Raw genomic sequence first — 18,812 nt, 5'->3', positions numbered from 1 at the left:
AATTATTTCCACAGATATTCTTTCTGTAATGACAACTCGATCATCTCCAACAAGTTATGTTGCAATCAAGTTATGTGTTTGTATAACTTTACATTGGATTTTAAAATTTTTACTAACATAAAAATGCTCATAATACAGAAAAGTAGAGAAAACACAATATCACCCTTAGACCCCCTACATAATTAACATTTTGCCATATTTATTTCTTCAATATATGTTTTTCCTGAGCTATTATAAAATGAATAATAAACATCATTTGCTTCAACCCAGCTACTTTAGCTTGCATTTCCAGAAAATAAGAGCATCTCCCACCTGTTGACAGTACTGTCAACACATCCAACAAATTTAGAAAATGTCTTAATATCCTCTATTTCCCTGTCTATATTTAAATATTGTAACTTGTCTCCAAAATGTATTTTATAGCCATTTTTATATGTTCAAAACAAGAAAATTTTGGTTGTTATGTCTCCCTTAATCTGAAGCAATTCCCATCCCCTCTTCTTTTTCCCTCTACGATATAGACGTTGTCAAAGAGACAACTCCAATGGAATTAAATTAGAAAATAACAAAAACAGAAGGAAATGTGGGGAATTCCTAAATATATAGAAATTAAACAATACTCTGCTAAGTAATCAAGAATATACCTGGCTGGGCAGCTGGAACGGGCCACGTGAATCCTGCAGATGACTGTTACTGATGAGTCTCAAGGCTAGCGCTGGTGTTTGGCAGGGCCCAAAAAAGTGCTAGGGTGTTCAACCGTCAAATACGTCTTAGATCTGTCTTTGTAAACAAACAAACACACATTGGATGGCATCTCAGAAAAACTCCCAACCCCATTATAATCAAACTTTATAAATCCATTGCTCTATTACTCATTAAGGTCCAATCCAACTGCCCAGCCAGGTTGACCCCTCAAGGTCTTGTAACACAAAATGTGCCCTCTTACTCTCGGTGCCTTGGCTCTGTTATTTTCCTCATTTTGAATGCCTGCTCTCATCTCTCTCTGCCTATCCAGATTTCACATGACATCAGGTATATGCAACGTTCTGTAAGCTATAAAACAATACGTCACTGTGAACCACATTAACTGGAATTCACACCTTCAAGAATCAGTTTAAGTCTCCCTCCTTCCAGAAAGGCTTAACTGCATTCCTGTAGCCTTCACTTATTTCTTTTTTCTTTTTCTTTTCTGTATTTCTGCCTGCTTGCCTCCCTTCCTTCCCTCTAAAGGTGCATCTACTGTGCTCTATACCTTCATTCCTCCACTCCCAATACCTGGTAATCACAATTCTGAATTTTGTATTAATCATTTCCTGGTTTGTTTCACAGTATTTGTCATCCACGTATGTAACCTAAAATAATAAACTGTTATATTTTGTCTTTTTCTAGACTTCACATAAAGCAATCACACTGTATTTATTTTGTACTTTGTTCCTTCTTCGTATTTTCATGAGTCTGTTAGTTAATTTGAGTAGACATTATGTACATGGTTCCAAAATCAAAACATTACAATATAATAAAATGTCCCAAAAAGTTTTACTTCTTCCCTTGTTGTAACCACCCTGTGTCCTCTCTACCTTCTTCCCATGGGCAATCACTCATTAGTCTTTTGGATCTTCCCAATATTAACACACACAACTGTATTAGGTATTTTTATTCCTTTTTCCCCGTTTCATTCATATTCATTCTAATATCACATACAGATCTTTCCACATCTGTACATGGAGCACTTTCTCATTCTTTTTGGAAACTGCATAACATTCCATGCATTCCAGAACTTTCCATCTACCAAAGTTTCTATAATCAGTCCTCCATTAACGGACAATTGGATATTCTCTAATCTTTCACAAATACAATGTGGCAGCAGATAATAACATATGTCATTTTTCTGTGTGCATGTACTCCTGCAAGATAAATTCCTGTGAGTGGGATTTCTGGGTTAAAGGGGAAATATGATTGTAATTTTGATGGGCACTACCAAATTGCCCTTCAGAAAAGGTGCACTTTTTATATTCATACCAATGATATAGAAGTTCCTGTTTCCCAGTCTCATTAAACTTAGATTTTTCCTAATCTAATTGGTGAAAAATGCATATCATTGTAGTTTCATCTGCAACTGTCTTATTATGAGTGAAGTTGGGTGTGTTTTTCTTGTTTAAGGTAATTTGCCTTGTCTGTGAGCTAGTTTTTCATGTCCTTTGCATGTTTTTTTCTCTTAGATTATTGACATTTAGAAAATCAATGTCTAGCATATTAATTCTTTTATAACTACATGAGTAACATTTTTTCTCTTATTTGTCACTTGTCTTTTTGACTTTGAGTATGGTAGTTGGGCCATGAAGTGTTTTGTGGTTTTTCTTTTAAATATAATTAGTTTTGTCTGTTTTAAAATAGCTCCAGATTTTTAATCAAAGTTACAAAAGTACTTTCCTTTTTTAAAATTTTTTTTCAAAAGTACTTTCCTAATCTAATTTAATAAAAAAAAAAATTTGTCTACATTTTCTTCCAGAACTCAAATGATTTCATTTAAATCTTTGAGCTTTATCAGTGCATAGTATGACCGGACCAAACTGTATCTTTTTTAATTTTTTTTTTATTTTTATTTTTTATTTTTTTGTATCTTTTGTTAAATGCAACTACCTAATTATTTCAACTCAACATTATATATAAGATCCATCAGTGCTGATGCACCTAGCTCTCGTCCATTCCTCTTAAATGTCGCATTCCATTGTGTGAATATAAACAACTTCTTTATCTTCTTCAATGTAAATGAGCATTTTGGTTATTTCCAGTGTTTTGCAATTATGAAGAGAGCTATTCTAAACATGTTTATTCACGTCTTATTTTTAAAGTCTAGCACTTACTATTGGTTACAACTCACATTAATTCAATAAATAAATTGTCACTTAACTATTTCCTACTGCTTACTCTTTTCACAATAGGACCTGAGAGAAAGAAAATCATTTTACATCTTTGGGCTATCTACAATATTGACTAAGAGAGAAATGAGCTCTCGGTATGAGATAAATTAAATTGAGTTGAATTAAATTGGAGTTAGTAGTCTGCCGTGGGCAGTGAAATGTAACATGAAATACACAGTTTATTTCCTATTCATTCACCAAACCCGGGAAGGACAGGATAAAATTAACTGTATATATATTTTGGATATGTATAAGTCTTTATTTTTTAAGGCTACAAAGAAATTAAATCTTAAGAAGTGTACAAGTCACTCCATTTGCCTTTGATACTCTTGGAATCTCTCATATGCATATGAATGCTGATGCAACTTCTGTGACTATCAAAAACAGATAAAATATGATGGAAATTTTCTTGCACAATTTACTTTTCACATATCCAAAAAGAACATGTTGGCCTTTTTTGGAGTATCTCTCACATCATTATTTTGACTAATCCATTTGTTTAAATGATAGGTGCCTAGAGTTACTACATCCTCTTATGGTAGAAGCAAATGCCTTTCAGACGAATTCCAGGCTAGGTTTTTATCCAGGGATTAAAAGCCTGAGTTTTAAGTGAACAAAATCTACATCTCTTTCACAACTATAATTGATTTTCCTTTTCACCCAGCTATTATAGTAAGCACTACACTAAAATAGTCACTAAAAGGCTGGTGCCATCCCTTTTTAGGACTGATTCAACTTATGAAAAATAAATTAGTAGCTTTTGTCCACACTGAGACTTACCAGAGACTCATATTTATATTACGGTTAAGAGGCAATCTTAAAAGTACAACATTTCCATTAGGAGTAACATATTGAGCTCTCAGGAAATGGTATACCCAAGAAAAAGCAGTTTAAAAAATGAGATCTTGTTTAAATTGTTAAAGTCAGAAAATGTATTAAATGACAATATAATGGATAGGAGGCTGTTTTACTAGAAAGTAAAATTACAGTTTCACTATTAAGTAGTAATTAAAGCAAGGTGCTCTAATTAACGGGGCACTAAAATGTCTATGAGCTTTGAGCTTGTAGGAACTGTACATAGCACTCCATCTCACATACAAATCAACTTCTCTTTTTCTGTACAATCACATTGTACTAACTACTTGCTGGAAAACCCTAATTACATTGTTTAGAAAACAAATCGCTAAAAGAATGCAAGATGGTGATATTTGCTTAAACTTTGCACGGTGCTTATATTAGCCCTTTCCAGCTGCTATAACAAAAATACTATAGACTTGGTAGCTTAAATAATTTATTTCTCATAGTTCTGGATACTCGTGAGGGTCTGGCTTCTGATTCATAGTTGACAGTTTTTACCTGTGTCCTCACATGGTGTAAGGACACTAATCCCAAGCATGAGGGCTCCGTCCTCAGGATCTAATCACTTCCCAAAGGTTCCACCCTCTAATACTATCACATTGGGGGTTAGGTTTCAACATACGAATTTTGGGGGGCACACAAACATCCAGTCGATGGCAGTGCTCCTGGTTCTTCATTCACACAATGTTTCCACAGCTGTTTCGGTTACTGAGCAAAACCAAAAAAGCCCTAATTGCTTATTCCTCAAAGGCATCGTTCTACCCAAGGAGCCTGCTGCATAGACAACGATTCCACAAATACCTCTCAGCACTCCCTGCATTTGCCCACAAGGAAATATTTGTTTTAGAAATGATGTTAAATTCTCCATTCCAAAGCACACAGGGATTCCTAGCCAATTACCTCAATAAACTGCAATGCTATAATGTCGCATACTTTTATTTTACAATCCTATCTTTTACATCACATTTTCCTTGTTTGCCTAGGAAAATAGTGAGCATATACTTAGCATTATTGTTAACATTTCACAGTGACTTGTGGGAGAAACAGACGATATCTTTTCTTCCTGCGGTTTACGTCATTTCTAAATTCATCCAGCAATTCAAAAGGGATCATTCGGTGCTCTAGGTTTAGGTTAAAAATAAATCTTACTACGGTTAAAAATAAATCTTACTACATTTTGGTGCAATATCATGGAGTTTTCTCAACCAAAATAAGAACGACAAAAGTTCTGTTCCTAAAGTATAAAGATGAGTATTTTATGCCAATATTTGCCTTAAGAGTATAAGGAACAGAAATAAATAATGATACTTTATGACTCCTCATTTTAACCGAAAGAGAAAACTTGATTGATCACAGATCACTCCCAGGGTTTTTCAAACTTGAATTTATAAAGAAGAATCTTCTTTTATTTGCTTATGAAAGATGTGACCTGGAACTGTCTATAGCCACGTCCTCCATGACATGGAGCAACTTGTGTGACAGAATGAATCTGAAGTGCTGACAGAAAGAGAGAGAGGGGGGAGAGGGAAAGAGAGAAGGAAGAGAAAGAGGAAAGAAGAGGAGAAAGAGAAGAGAGAATTCTGAGTCAATAAACCCAATACGTTCGAACTAATGACAAGACATTGAAAAGTTATTTCTAAAAGTCTTGTATTGCAAAGGAAAGACCTTAAAATGTGATTCTGTTGGACCAGGGAGGCTACGATGAGATAGAAATCCTTTGAAATGATATTAAGAGACTTGGTTAGATTTCCTTCCAGTTTTCTGTTAGGACACAGGCCATGTACAGCAAAGCTGTTACTTAGGAAGATGTCATAGCAAATGTCAGGGTGTTGGAGGTGTTGGTGACTTCTTACAGCCTCCTCTAGGCTACAAGACAGAAACAAGCTAGGCCCAAGCTGGCTCATCTGAGAGGAAAAGGATCCATTGGGATCGATCAACAGTTTTGTTAGGAGAAGCCTTTTCTACCAGTAACCAGAAATACAAGGAAGTGGAAAGTCTGCTGATTATGAAGACTGAACACTTTGTCTTTTAGTAGATGTTGTGTGTTGGCTTGGAATGGAGCTTTCAGAGGGAGTCAGAGAAATGGGAAGGTATAATCTCTCAAGATTCGTGCTGTGTACCCCCTACCTGACCGCTTCTCCAAACCTCTCATTTCAAAATACCATAGCCTGGGATTGGCCCAGTGGCAGGGTGAAGGTTTCACCATCTCCGGCTGTTCTAAGACAGTGGCCCAGAGCAGGCAATTAAATTGAGGATAGAGGAGGTAAAAACCCAAACTGGTTGCTAGAGGTATATTTTACTTGACAAAATGGCAGATTGTATTTTCCAAAGATGATGAAAAATATCTTCCATACCACATTCTTACTCTGAGATTTTGATATTCTTCCTATTGCAAAGTGAGGTCTATGTCCCCTTGACCCTGAGTGGACCTCTGTGGCTACCTTAACCAACAGAATTAGCGATTGTTATGCCATGAGACTTAGGAGGCTTGTTCTGGAAAACGTATTCACTTCCACCTTGCTCGCTTGGGATAGTTATTCCTGAAACCCAGCTACTGTATCTGAAGCAGTTCAAACTAACCCATGACAAGAAAATAGATGGAGAAGCCATGTGTAGACGTTCTAGTTGGCAGTCCTAGTCAATGGCCATCACCAACCAGACACACGAAGATAACTTCAGATGATTTTAGCTCCCAACCACTGAGCCATCCCTAGGTTTCAGGTCTTTGAGCAAAGGCTCCAGACATAATAGAGTGAAAGATTTATGAAGCATAATCTTAAGATCCTTAGGGGCCTCCTGTGGGTAAAAGGTTATATATAAGTCACTCCTCTAGAGCTTTCTGAAGTCTTAACAAAGGCTCCTACACACCACTCTAGATTTGATCTTTTTCTAGAAGTCTTCTCTTAATTCTTAATTTAAAAGTCATTTGCCTTATGGAATTACTGGGTATAAGAAACTTTTATACTTTTCAGCCGAGGAAGTACCACTCCTTTTTCATGTAACAATGCCAGGAGTTCATCCCTCCTCACATTTTATCATAGGCAGTAGAAAGAAGCCAGGTGGTATTTTTGATATTTTGCAGTCCTCAAGTTCTAGGTATTTTCTATTTTCTGCCTCACTTCAGACAATAGTCTTGGCAAACTATCTACTACTGTTTAGCAATTGCTTGCTCTTCTCCAGCTTCTAGTAACATTTGCATGCTTTTCTTGAAACCCTTGCTGATGGCCTCCTCAAAGTCCTTTAATTTCAGCTGTCTCCTAAAAGCCCTTTAGATTCTCAAATTGTATCCTCAAGTCCCTTTGAGTTTCTTGTCACTTCTACCCCAAATCAATGCCACATGTTTCAGATTTTTGTTGTTGTTTTGTTGTTGTTGTCGCTGTTGTTTTGGAAGGACCCTACTCAAAAGTTATTGTAGTATTTATTGTTTTATAACAAGCTACCTGAAGCTTGTTGCATAAAATAGTCATCTTCGTGGGCTTGGAAATTGTGTGGACCAGGAATTTGAACAGATCAGAGTGGGCGGGTCTTGTTCCATGATACCCGGGACTTTAGCTGGAAGCCTTGAAGGTTGGGGATTACAAACTCGCTTGGGATCAAAATCCTCTGGAAGTGTCTTCACTGTGTCTGGTTAATGATAGCTGTTGACCAGGACTATCAGCAAGAACAACTACATATGTTCTCACCATGTTTTTTTTTTTTTTTTTTTCTGCATGGGCCAGTCTTAACTTCCTCACAGCATGGTAGCTGAATTCCAAGATTGCAGACAGCAAGGTGGAAATGCATGACACCTTTCTGAACTAGCGTGTTCCCTAGAGGGGTAATCCAGCAGACAAGGGTTGTTCAAGACCTGCACATTCTAAGTGTAAGACTGATTCTAATAGGATACTAGGAGAGACTCTCTAAATCCTTGGTTTATAAGTAATTACAAAAGCTTGGACTGAAAGGGACGAGTTAGTACAAGATACAAAGAGGGGTTTGGACTTCCAGCTTTTGCATGTAGGAGGCAGGTTGAGAAAATGACTCAGATGCAAACATGAAGTGGTTTTGATGGAAAAGGAAGAATGATATAGAGAGCAGGACCAAGATCCCAGAGGGTGGAGCCAAGATCTGTGCACTAGGAGTAGAAATGAGTCCTAAATCAAAAGAGTAGGAACATGTGGCTAGTGGAATTTCAGAATTGCTATGGAACAGTGGTTGTTTATGTGGTTCCCGTTTTATTCTCTTTTATTTTTTTTATTTTATTTTATTTTATTTTATTTTATTTTATTTTATTTTATTCTCTTTTAAAAGGGACCCTCTATAACAGATACTCTAGGACTGCCCAGTATATGTTGTGAGAAATAGAGAATTTATTTCTGTAGTCCAGAGTCTTTCCGACAAAGAAGAATAGTATTCAAAGAGCTGCAGTCATTTAACCACACCTGAGGAGCACCACCTACACTGGGACTGGATTTAGGTGACAGATACTAGGCTTTGAACTAGGAGACTTGAAGATCTTAGAGGGTGAAATAAATCATTGTATTTGGCATGTGGAAGGGATGTGAATTTTTGTAACAATAGGGCAGGGGGTAGAAGATTATATTTTTCAAAGATTGTAAGATCCCACATACTTTTCTTAAATTGCGATTTTGATACTCCTCTCATTAGAGTGGGGTCTATGTCTCCTGCATTTAAACTAAAGCAGGTCTCTCTGTCTCAAACCATAGACCATGATAGAAGTGACACTATATGACTTTATAAGCCAGATCCTTAAAATGCTATAAATTCCATCTCACTCTCTTGGAACACTTGTTTTTGTTGTTGTCATCGTCTATTTATTTTTAATTTTTAATTTTGAGTAGAGTTGACATCCAACGTTACATTAGTTTCAGATGTACAACAAAGTGACTCGACTTTTTTTAGATGTTATGCTGGGCTCACCACAAGTGTAGTTACCATGTGTCACCCTACAACACTAATGCAGTATCACTGACTTTATTCCCAGTGCTGTACCTTTTATCTCCAGGACTTATTCACTCCATAATTGGAAGTCTGTATCTCCCACTCCCTTCATCCATTTTGCCCACCCTTCAACCCCTTCAGTCCCTTCCTCCTGGCAACCATCAGCTTGTTCTCTGTACTTATAGGTCTGATTCTCCTTTTTGTTTGTTTATTCATTTTTCTAGATTCCACACGTGCATTTTTGAAACCCAGCCAACATATCGTAAAGAAGTCCAAGTAGCTAAGAGAGGCCTAGCTAGAAAGGAACTGGGGACTTCCACCCACAAATATTTTGAGGTTCCAGCTGGCAGCCAGCACCAACATGCCAGTCATGAAGCCATCTTACCGGACCCTAGTCCAGCCATCTCAGCTGAGGTTATATGCAGCAGAAACAAAGGATCCTTGCCTTTCCTGTTCAAGCTGTAGATTTGTAAGCAAAATAATTTTTGTTGTTGTTGTTTGAAGCTATGAAGCTTTGGGATGACTTGTGATACAACAGTGGATAATATATTTCTGGAATCATCGAAAGAAGTGGTTCTCAACTGAGAATGATTTAGCCTCACAGAAGACATTTGGCAATGTCTGGAGACATTTTTGGTTGTCACAACCAGGGCAGAGTGGTACTGGCATCTAGTAGGTCAGGGCCAGGAATACTGCTAAACATTCTGCAATACATAGGACGGCCCCCCTACAACAAAAAATTATCTGGCCCAAAATGTCATTGGTATCATGACTGAGAAATATTGATTTAATGTTCCCCTGAAATAAGCCTGGAAAAGTACCCTATCACTCCTTCCCTTACGTTATCCCAGATATCCCAATCCTCCAAAAAGGTGCCCTTATGGTGAAACAGCTCTCCAGAAAGAATATCTCAAACAATGCCTTTCAAGAACTTCACCTTAGGGGATAATAAATAAGGTAAAGCCCCCCCCCCCCAAAAAAAAAGTAACAATCCAGTGTATCTACAATGAAAGCAAAGTTAGTGAAAGTTACTAACAGTAAAGTTAGTTTTTATATTCCCAATTCTGTAGGAGTAGTGTTTGCTGTGAAACAGCCACAGATAGCTACTGTTTGTTTTCCAAGTAGGGGTTTTATGGTGGCCATGTTGCTTTTGTTCCCCCACTTTACTAGGTCAAATAGTGTCCCTCCAAAATCCATATCCCCCTGAAACCTCAGAATGTGACCTTATTTGGAAATAGGATTTTTGCAGCTGTGATTAGGTAATATGAAGTCATACTAGGTTAGGGTGGGCCCTAACTCCAGTGACTGGTCTCTTCATAAGTGAAAGAAGAGAGAGATTCAGACACACACACACACACACACACAGAAAACAGCCATGTGAACATTCCTCAGGAAGGGCTCATGAACACTGTATTTCCTGAGTTCTATGTTCATAAAAAGTCTGTGCCCTTTAAACCTAAAAGTCACCTCATATAAAATCCTTGGCTTACACTCTCTCTCTTGAATATCTTTAATATGTTACTCTTTCTTCTGATCTAGATTACTGTAGAAGAATTCGGATGATAAGATAATTTTCTTCTCATTATAAGTCATGTGCTTTTTAAATCTAGATATCCAAAGGACTTTTGCCCCCTATTCTTCAAAGTCCAGTAATTTTACAAAAATAAGTCCTGGTGTTGGTTATTTTGAGTTAATTTAGGGACGCAGTACAATCTTTCAGTATCTAGTTCTAAATATATATATTTTTAATTCAGGAAAGGTTTTCTTGAATTATGGTTTTTAGTATTCGTTCCTCTGACTTGATTTTCTTCTTCAGGGACTCCTCCTATTCATATGTTCCATTGTTTTATCCTATTCTCAATGTTTGTTATTGTCTCTGGAATATTTTCTCTTTTTTCCTTAATTTTATTTTGGTTTTTCAGGAAAAAAAAAACTCTCTTATTTCCCTATTTTTCTCAGGCATCATCAGTTTTGCCCTTGTATTCTTTTTTCATTTAGTTTTCACTTATGTATATTATTTTTTCATTTCTAATTCCTTCCTGAGTTCCATCATTTCTCTTCTGAGTTTTTCTAATTCTGCTTTGTGTAGTTCTTTCCTGGAATGTGCTAACTTTTTAATATCTTTCAGCTTGTTTTAAAATAATAGCTTATAGTTTTGTTCTGTTTTGTGGACTCATCTTTCTGATATTCTTTCATTATCTGTAGGGAAATTATTCAGCTCCATTTTCTCTTCTTATGATACCTTTGTATTTGATTTGACCTCAATAATTTACTGTTGCTCATTTTTATGTGACAATAACTTTCCTAAACTTTCACAAACAGGTAGTTTTCAGAAAATTGTGCCCCAATTCAGATAGCTCCACCTTCCCTTGTTTTTATGAAGTGTTAAAAAATAAAGCAGTGCTGTTGGGATTTCCTGACTGTTTCCCTCTCAAGTTGTTGAGCACTTAAAAAATGGCTGGTGTGACTGAGGAACTGAATTTTAAATTTAAGTTTATGTTAATTAATTCAATGTAATTAATTAACATTTAAATAACTACAGGTGGTTACTGGCTACCACAGTAGAGAGTGCTTCTCTAGCCTTGCACTTTCCAACATCTGTTCGGCTTCCTCTGTTCTGTTTGATTTTCCTCAGTGTGCTTCTTATTGTGGGTCCTTCTGCAAGAGAGTCATGAAGGGTCAGTTTTGAAATATTATGATGGTGAGACTGCTTCAGCCTCTTTAATCATTCTTAACTGTGTCACCTGCTGTTATAAAAAGCCACATTTTTAAAGAATAACCGGGAAAAAATACAATGAATAAAAGACACGTTTTAAAAGAATAACTGGGAAAAAGTAAAATAAGTAAGTGGGAAACATCTCCAGTTCTTCTGTCCATCAGACACCACCCTATTGCTTCCCTTCCTCTTTTCACAAAATTGTGTGTACATACATGTACACACAATTGTCTTGTGGCTCTTGGTGGTTTGCCCCTCACTGCATCTATTTTGGGGTTTATGTAGATACCTCATCACCCAGTTTTATTGCAAAGGTTGCCCATGGGCTTTTGATTTTGCTACCCAGTTTTTTATTTTGTTTTTTAATGTGGGTTTTCAGAGAGATCAAAAATTACGCTGTCACTGTCCCATCTTCCTAAAATGCTCTGAATAACATTTTTAAAAAAGGTTTTTCCATTAAGAAATATGTCATGGTCATCATGGAATATTTTTTTTTTTAAGGAAAGAAGGAATCCCCACGGATTCATCAATCAAAGACAAACCACCACTGACATTTTAGTGTATTTTCCTCATGTTCCTTTTCTGTGCAAAGTATTTTTGCATAGTTGTGAGCATAATATATATATGTGTGTGTGTTTGCGTATACATATATATAAAAATCTGTTTTATTTTGTTCCCATAACATAATAATTGTTCATTATTGCGAAAATTCTTAAGTATTATCATTTAGACACTATGATTAATCTATCATACGGATAATTCATTACTAACTTAGCCAATGCCCAGTGTTTGGTTAATTCACAAAATTTTACAGGTAATAGTTTGCTCTGAGATATGTTGGTAATCCCTACAGAACCATGCGTAATCCTATACTAGCTGCTAATGAACAATAATAGCTATAGCAGTGGCATAGGAGGAGTTCCTCTAACATGTGTTAATAAGTGATTACCATTTCTAAAGAGGACTCCTGGGACAACATTAATTGAGGAGAGAGGTGTAATCGTCTCTGTTTTGAAATTTTACCTGACTTTGTAGAAAACTTTCCTTTCCTTAGTGTTTATTTGTTTACTGTATGTGCCTCTCTATATACGTATATGTATATGTGCATATGTATGCACATATGCCCGTGTATTTATAATCAGCCATCTGAATCTCTAGCCCACATCTTTCTTTGGACCCCCATACTCAATCCAACTGCCCTCAAAAAATCCCCAACGAAATATCCATTATCTTCCTCAGTCGTCCTTTTCTTTTTTTTTCTTACCTTATTGAGTGAGTTAGATCTACCAAAGTGTTCACCCAAAATAGATTCCTAAGAGTCATTCTAGATGCCTTATCTTCCCTCCTTTCAAATCAATCAATTCCAATAGTTTCCATGTCCTTAGTATCATTGATTACCCCTTCTAACTCTCCATACCCTTTGTTACTTTTACTTTGGCCCTCATCCTATTTCAAGCTAGCATTTCCCAAATTTGCCAATGATTTCCTTTTTGTTAAATCCAATGGGGATTCAATCCTTCTCTACAATTTGACGTCAACTAATTTCTTCTTTAATTTCCTCTTGGTTGCTGGAACTCTATTTGAAATTCTTTTCCTTATGCTCTAATTGGCTCTCATCCTCTTTCTGTGCTTCCCTCGCTCAGCTTTGCTCAATTGTAGTCATTTTGATACTCTCCCTTATTTTTTAGTGTTCCATGCTGATCTTAGTCTATTCATGGCTTTCAATTATTTAAATATGGAGGCTGCTGAATCCTAAGTTACCATTTTAGTCCAGCTCTCATCTCTGACTTCTATTTGGATACTTTGCTTCATATCCCAACCTCAAACCCATTATACTAAACACTGAGCCCTTTATCCCCACCATCCCCCAATGAAGGCACAACTAAACAAGACCCTGTCCTTCATCATATATTTGAGCTTTTCCTGAACTATCTATATTGGTGATCAAACCAGAAACATGTGCGTTGTCTTCTATTCGTTTCTCTGTCATCAGTTACATCTAGTCAACAGTGCCAGTTCTAACTCCTTAATATCTCTCTAGTTTAACACTTGAATTGCTAACTGAAGACTCACAATCTAATCCTCCTAACTCAACGCTTCCCCACCTCGATTTGATCTTCTATAATATTGGCACAGTAGATTCCTGATAGAAATCAGCTTCCATCCTTGCTAATGATACAAAGTGTTGCTGCGCTGAGAAGAAAGGGAGAAGGTGGAATTTGATGGCTACTTAAAAAAAAAAAAAATGTATCCAGATCTTTTTCTTAGTGTCATCTCTGAAATCTCACCGAATAAGCCCCAAATTGAGGTCATGACATTTGTTTGATGCCTTATTTAAACTATTTTATTGGACATTTTCCATCTCTTAAGCTCCCTGAAAGAGGCCAAATTGCCTTGTCACAGCTAAGCCTCCTATACCCAGTAAACTTTGGAGGGGCCCAAATATTTTAGGATGGTTTGGGAAAATGGAATGGGAAAGTTTTCTTCAACTGAGTTAGAATGAAGAATTCACGATCCATCTTGGTCATTCCATTTTTAGTTTATTAATAGAATGAGGAAAACATGCACATTATAAATCAGTGCTCTGTTGAACAATGTTAACAAACAGCCAAGTGAGCAAAGGGTTGAAGGTGTTGACCAAACATGAGTTTGGGGTGTTTTCCGTTACCAAATTTTCAGAGGTAAAGGAAGAGACATCTGTACCTTGATACCTACTTTTGGGGGAGATTTTTTCCTTTTTTAAAATAGATGCCAGATGAAGTCACCTCTTGTCTGTGCAGTATAGTTTTTTGTCACCACCACAAATTGAAAAAGAAGTGGACTCTTCTGTCTTTTCTCTTTTCCTTAGTCAACACACGGTGTCTAGGTCCCCAAAGAGGCTGGGGGCACTCATGAGCGCTCGCTCTGCCCCCAGGAAATCGGGCAGATGCCGACAGGACACTTCTGGGGTCCTCAGTTCCCAGTAAAACGAGGAAGCTGGACTCGGTAACCGGGGATCCCTTCCAGACCCACTCCTGTGATGTTCACGCGCTCCCCGTGGAGCGAAGCCCTGAGCCTCGCGCTGCCGCCTGCGCCCACGAGTCTCCAGCAGAGCCCAGATCCGGAGCCTCCCAGGCCGCTCACTGCGGGGAGGGGGGGGGGGGTCACAACCCTCCCTGGCGCCACTGCCTCTCACCCCATCCCTGTTTCTGAACCACTGGGTGCTCAGGGAACACGTGGGGGGCTGTGGGGCGAGGGGCTGGGCCAGGCCGGGGGGACAGTGGCCTCGGGGCGCAGGCCCGTCACCGAGTCCCCAGCAGTCCCCACCGTCGCGTGTGTCCCCACCTCCACCGCCGGCCGCGCAGGCCTCGAATTCCCCCCGAGCCCCAGCAGGGGCCCCGGGCTGGGCGGGCCTCGACTTCTCCCCGAATCCCGGCAGGTGCCTCGGCCAGGCGGGCCTCGACTTCCCCCCTGAGCCCCAGCAGGTGCCGAGCGAGCCTCGACTTCCCCCCGAGCCCCGGCAGGTCCCCCGGCCGGGCGGGCCTCGACTTCTCCCCGAGCCCCGGCAGGTGCCTCGGCCAGGCGGGCCTCGACTTCCCCCCTGAGCCCCAGCAGGTGCAGAGCGAGCCTCGACTTCCCCCCCGAGCCCCAGCAGGTGCCGCGGGCCTCGACTTCCCCCAGCCCCGGCAGGTCCCCGGGCCGCGCGGGCCTCGACTTCCCCCCGAGCCCCGGCAGGTCCCCCGGCCGGGCGGGCCTCGACTTCCCCCCGAGCCCCAGCAGGGGCCCCGGGCTGGGCGGGCCTCGACTTCTTCCCGAGCCCCGGCAGGTGCCCCGGCCGGGCGGGCCTCGACTTCCCCCCGAGCCCCAGCAGGTGCAGAGCGAGCCTCGACTTCCCCCCGAGCCCCGGCAGGTGTCCCCGGCCGGGCGGGCCTCGACTTCCCCCCGAGCCCCAGCAGGTGCAGAGCGAGCCTCGACTTCTCCCGAGCCCCGGCAGGTCCCCCGGCCGGGCGGGCCTCGACTTCCCCCCTGAGCCCCAGCAGGTGCAGAGCGAGCCTCGACTTCTCCCGAGCCCCGGCAGGTCCCCCGGCCGCGCGGGCCTCGACTTCCCCCCCGACCCCAGCAGGTGCCGCGCGGGCCTCGACTTCCCCCCTGAGCCCCAGCAGGTGCAGAGGGAGACTCGACTTCCCCCGAGCCCCCGCGGGCAGGTCCCCCGGCCGCGCGGGCCTCGACTTCCCCCCGAGCCCCAGCAGGTGCCGCGCGGGCCTCGACTTCCCCCAGAGCCCCGGCAGGTGTCCCCGGCCGGGCGGGCCTCGACTTCCCCCCGAGCCCCAGCAGGTGCAGAGCGAGCCTCGACTTCCCCCAGAGCCCCGGCAGGTCCCCCGGCCGCGCGGGCCTCGCCTCCCGGGGCGCGGCCCCGCCCTCCCTGGGGACCCGCGGAGGAGCGGCGGCGCCCGGTGATTGGCGGCCGCCCGCGCCGCCCGCTGCCATTGGCTGCCCGCGCCTCTTTGTTCCCGGGCCCCGCGGCGGAAGTTGGACGGCGGCGGCGGGCGGCGCGGGCGGCGGCGCTGGAGTCCTGGCTGGGTCCCCGCGGTCCTCCCCGCTGCTCCTCCCCGCTCCCGGGCCTCCCGGCCTCCCGGCCTCCCCGGTCCCCGCGGCGCAGCGGACGGCGGGCGAGCTCGGGCGCGAGGTCCCGGCCCCGCGGACATGGAGCTGGAGGCCAAAGTGAAGAAGGTAGGCGGGGGCGGGGGCGGGGGGGGGGCCGGGGGGGCACCTGCGCCGGGCGGGGCGGGGCGGGGGCGCGAGGCGGCGGGTCTCGGGCCGCGGCCCCGACGGTTGGGTGCGGGGAGGGCGGGTCGGGCACCGGGCGCGCCTCGCAGCCTCCGGGAGCCTCCCCCGCCCCCCGCGCCCCGAGGTCGGGCCCTCCCGCTGCGCTTCCCCGCTCCGCAGCCCGACAAGTGACTGTGCGCTCCCTTTCCGTTCCCTTTTCTCCCTTGGTCCCCCGTGCACCGCCCCCCCCGTCGTGCCTCCTCGCTCCTGGAGTTGGGCCGCCGGCCCCGCAGGCGACTGTCACCGTGACCCCGGTCACCCCCCCTCCCATCCCGTCCCCGGCCTTCGGGACTCGCAGCCCTCCCTGAGCGCCCCATAGTCCTACCTGAGCTCCCGCAGCCCTACCTGAGCCCCCGCAGCCCTCCCTGAGCTCCCCGCAGCCCTCCCTGAGCCCCCGCAGCCCTCCCTGAGCGCCCCATAGTCCTACCTGAGCTCCCGCAGCCCTACCTGAGCTCCCCGCAGCCCTCCCTGAGCCCCCGCAGCCCTCCCTGAGCTCCCCGCAGCCCTCCCTGAGCGCCCCATAGTCCTACCTGAGCTCCCCGCAGCCCTCCCTGAGCCCCCGCAGCCCCCCCTGAGCTCCCCGCAGCCCTCCCTGAGCCCCCGCAGCCCTCCCTGAGCTCCCCGCAGCCCTCCCTGAGCCCCCGCAGCCCTCCCTGAGCGCCCCATAGTCCTACCTGAGCTCCCCGCAGCCCTCCCTGAGCCCCCGCAGCCCCCCCTGAGCTCCCCGCAGCCCTCCCTGAGCCCCCGCAGCCCTCCCTGAGCTCCCCGCAGCCCTCCCTGAGCGCCCCATAGTCCTACCTGAGCTCCCCGCAGCCCTCCCTGAGCCCCCGCAGCCCCCCCTGAGCTCCCCGCAGCCCTCCCTGAGCCCCCGCAGCCCTCCCTGAGCTCCCCGCAGCCCTCCCTGAGCCCCCGCAGCCCTCCCTGAGCGCCCCATAGTCCTACCTGAGCTCCCCGCAGCCCTCCCTGAGCCCCCGCAGCCCCCCCTGAGCTCCCCGCAGCCCTCCCTGAGCCCCCGCAGCCCTCCCTGAGCGCCCCATAGTCCTACCTGAGCTCCCGCAGCCCTCCCTGAGCGCCCCATAGTCCTACTTGAGCTCCCGCAGCCCTCCCTGGGCTCCCGCAGCTTCCCTGAGCCCCCGCAGCCCTCCCTGAGCTCCCCGAAGCCCTCCCTGAGCCCCGGCAGCCCTCCCTGAGCGCCCATAGTCCTACCTGAGCTCCCGCAGCCCTACCTGAGCCCCCATAGTCCTACCTGAGCCCCCGCAGCCCTCCCTGAGCTCCCCATAGTCCTACCTGAGCCCCCGCAGCCCTCCCTGAGCTCCCGCAGCCCTACCTGAGCTCCCGCAGCCCTACCTGAGCCCCCGCAGCCCTCCCTGAGCCCCCGCAGCCCTCCCTGAGCTCCCGCAGCCCTACCTGAGCCCCCATAGTCCTACCTGAGCCCCCGCAGCCCTCCCTGAGCTCCCGCAGCCCTACCTGAGCTCCCTGCAGCCCTCCCTGAGCCCCCGCAGCCCTACCTGAGCTCCCCATGGTCCTACCTGAGCTCCCACAGCCCTCCTTGAGCCCCCGCAGCCCTCCCTGAGCTCCCCGCAGCCCTTCCTGAGCCCCCGCAGCCCTTCCTGAGCTCCCCGCAGCCCTCTCTGAGCTCTCTGCGCCCCCGCAGCCCTACCTGAGCTCCCCATAGTCCTACCTGAGCCCCCGCAGCCCTCCCTGAGCTGCTCCTACCTGAGCTGCTCCCTGCCCCGGGGCAGCCGCACGTGGGCGCCCGACTGTGACCCCGCAGGAACGCTGATGTCACATTCCAGCGTGACCTTCCCTGGGAAAGGTCTCGTTCCAGGGAATCGTGCCTGCGTACCTTGCAGTGACTTTAAGCTCGCTGTCCCTTATCAAATAGGGAGAGGGAGTTTTGCAGAGAGAAAGGAGGGGGGAAAAATCGAACCTTAGTTTTCTTCCCTGACCCACGAGGGTTGCCAAAATTGCCATTATTTCATCTTCTAGAGACGAAGTTCCCGACTTAAGCATTAATTCTGTTTCATGCCCCAGAACTGCACTTTTGAAAATGTAGGCAAATGCAAAACTCTTAGGTTGGGAGTTGAAACATAAAAACTTGGCAGTAGAAAAACCGTTTATCACGTAAGGCCACACCTGCCACTTACAGGGAATCTAAGAAGAGGAAAGCATAATGTAAGAGTAGTGTGATTGCGTTCTCCTCTCTTCCCTTTTGGTTTCCTGTCCTCTTAAATGACACAGTACTTTTTGTTGACCTTGCCTGGCACTAGGACAGCTTTTTGTTTGCTGCTTAGTTAGCCTTCCATTCGTGAACACTGCTCCTTTTCTCAAGTGGGTAAGAGCTACCTAATACCTAAAATTTGAGGAGTCTTCCCTGTGCCTATACATATTGATGCAAACACTACTTTTTAAGAGTCAGCTTCCTTTTGGAGAGGAAGGGACGGATGGGTGAAGCACAGAGGATGTTTTTTTTAGGGCAGTGAAACTATTCTGTATGCCCACTACCATGGTACGTACCTGTCGGTACAGAACGGTAAAAATGCATAGAATGAACGACACCAAGAATGAGC

The 18,812-nt window shown here is 44.6% G+C and overlaps 2 protein-coding genes across 14 annotated transcripts in view; one reads left to right on the top strand and one right to left on the bottom strand.

Annotated features, from left to right (window-relative positions):
* The window catches only part of TFEC (transcription factor EC), a 222,616-nt gene extending 204,595 nt beyond the window's left edge, over positions 1–18,021 (bottom strand). For 8 of the 13 annotated variants that reach the window (XM_072783350.1, XM_072783356.1, XM_072783349.1 and 5 more), the window contains exons 1-2: positions 14,152–14,320; positions 645–780 (exon numbers count right to left, since the gene is read on the bottom strand). The gene's annotated coding sequence lies outside the window, so the exon portion shown is untranslated. The other 5 variants (XM_072783351.1, XM_072783352.1, XM_072783355.1 and 2 more) reach the window with 5 other exon arrangements.
* TES (testin LIM domain protein) overlaps positions 15,965–18,812 on the top strand; it is a 48,444-nt gene continuing 45,596 nt past the window's right edge. Inside the window, exon 1 of the mRNA XM_072783367.1 lies at positions 15,965–16,146. Coding sequence (XP_072639468.1) covers positions 16,120–16,146 — 27 coding nt within the window. The 5' untranslated portion in view covers positions 15,965–16,119. The remainder of the gene's footprint in view (positions 16,147–18,812) is intronic.

This window comes from Canis lupus, chromosome 18 (assembly GCF_048164855.1).
Source record: "Canis lupus baileyi chromosome 18, mCanLup2.hap1, whole genome shotgun sequence".
NCBI classification, from domain to species: Eukaryota; Metazoa; Chordata; class Mammalia; order Carnivora; family Canidae; genus Canis; species Canis lupus.
This window is presented reverse-complemented; position numbering and strand designations above follow the sequence as displayed.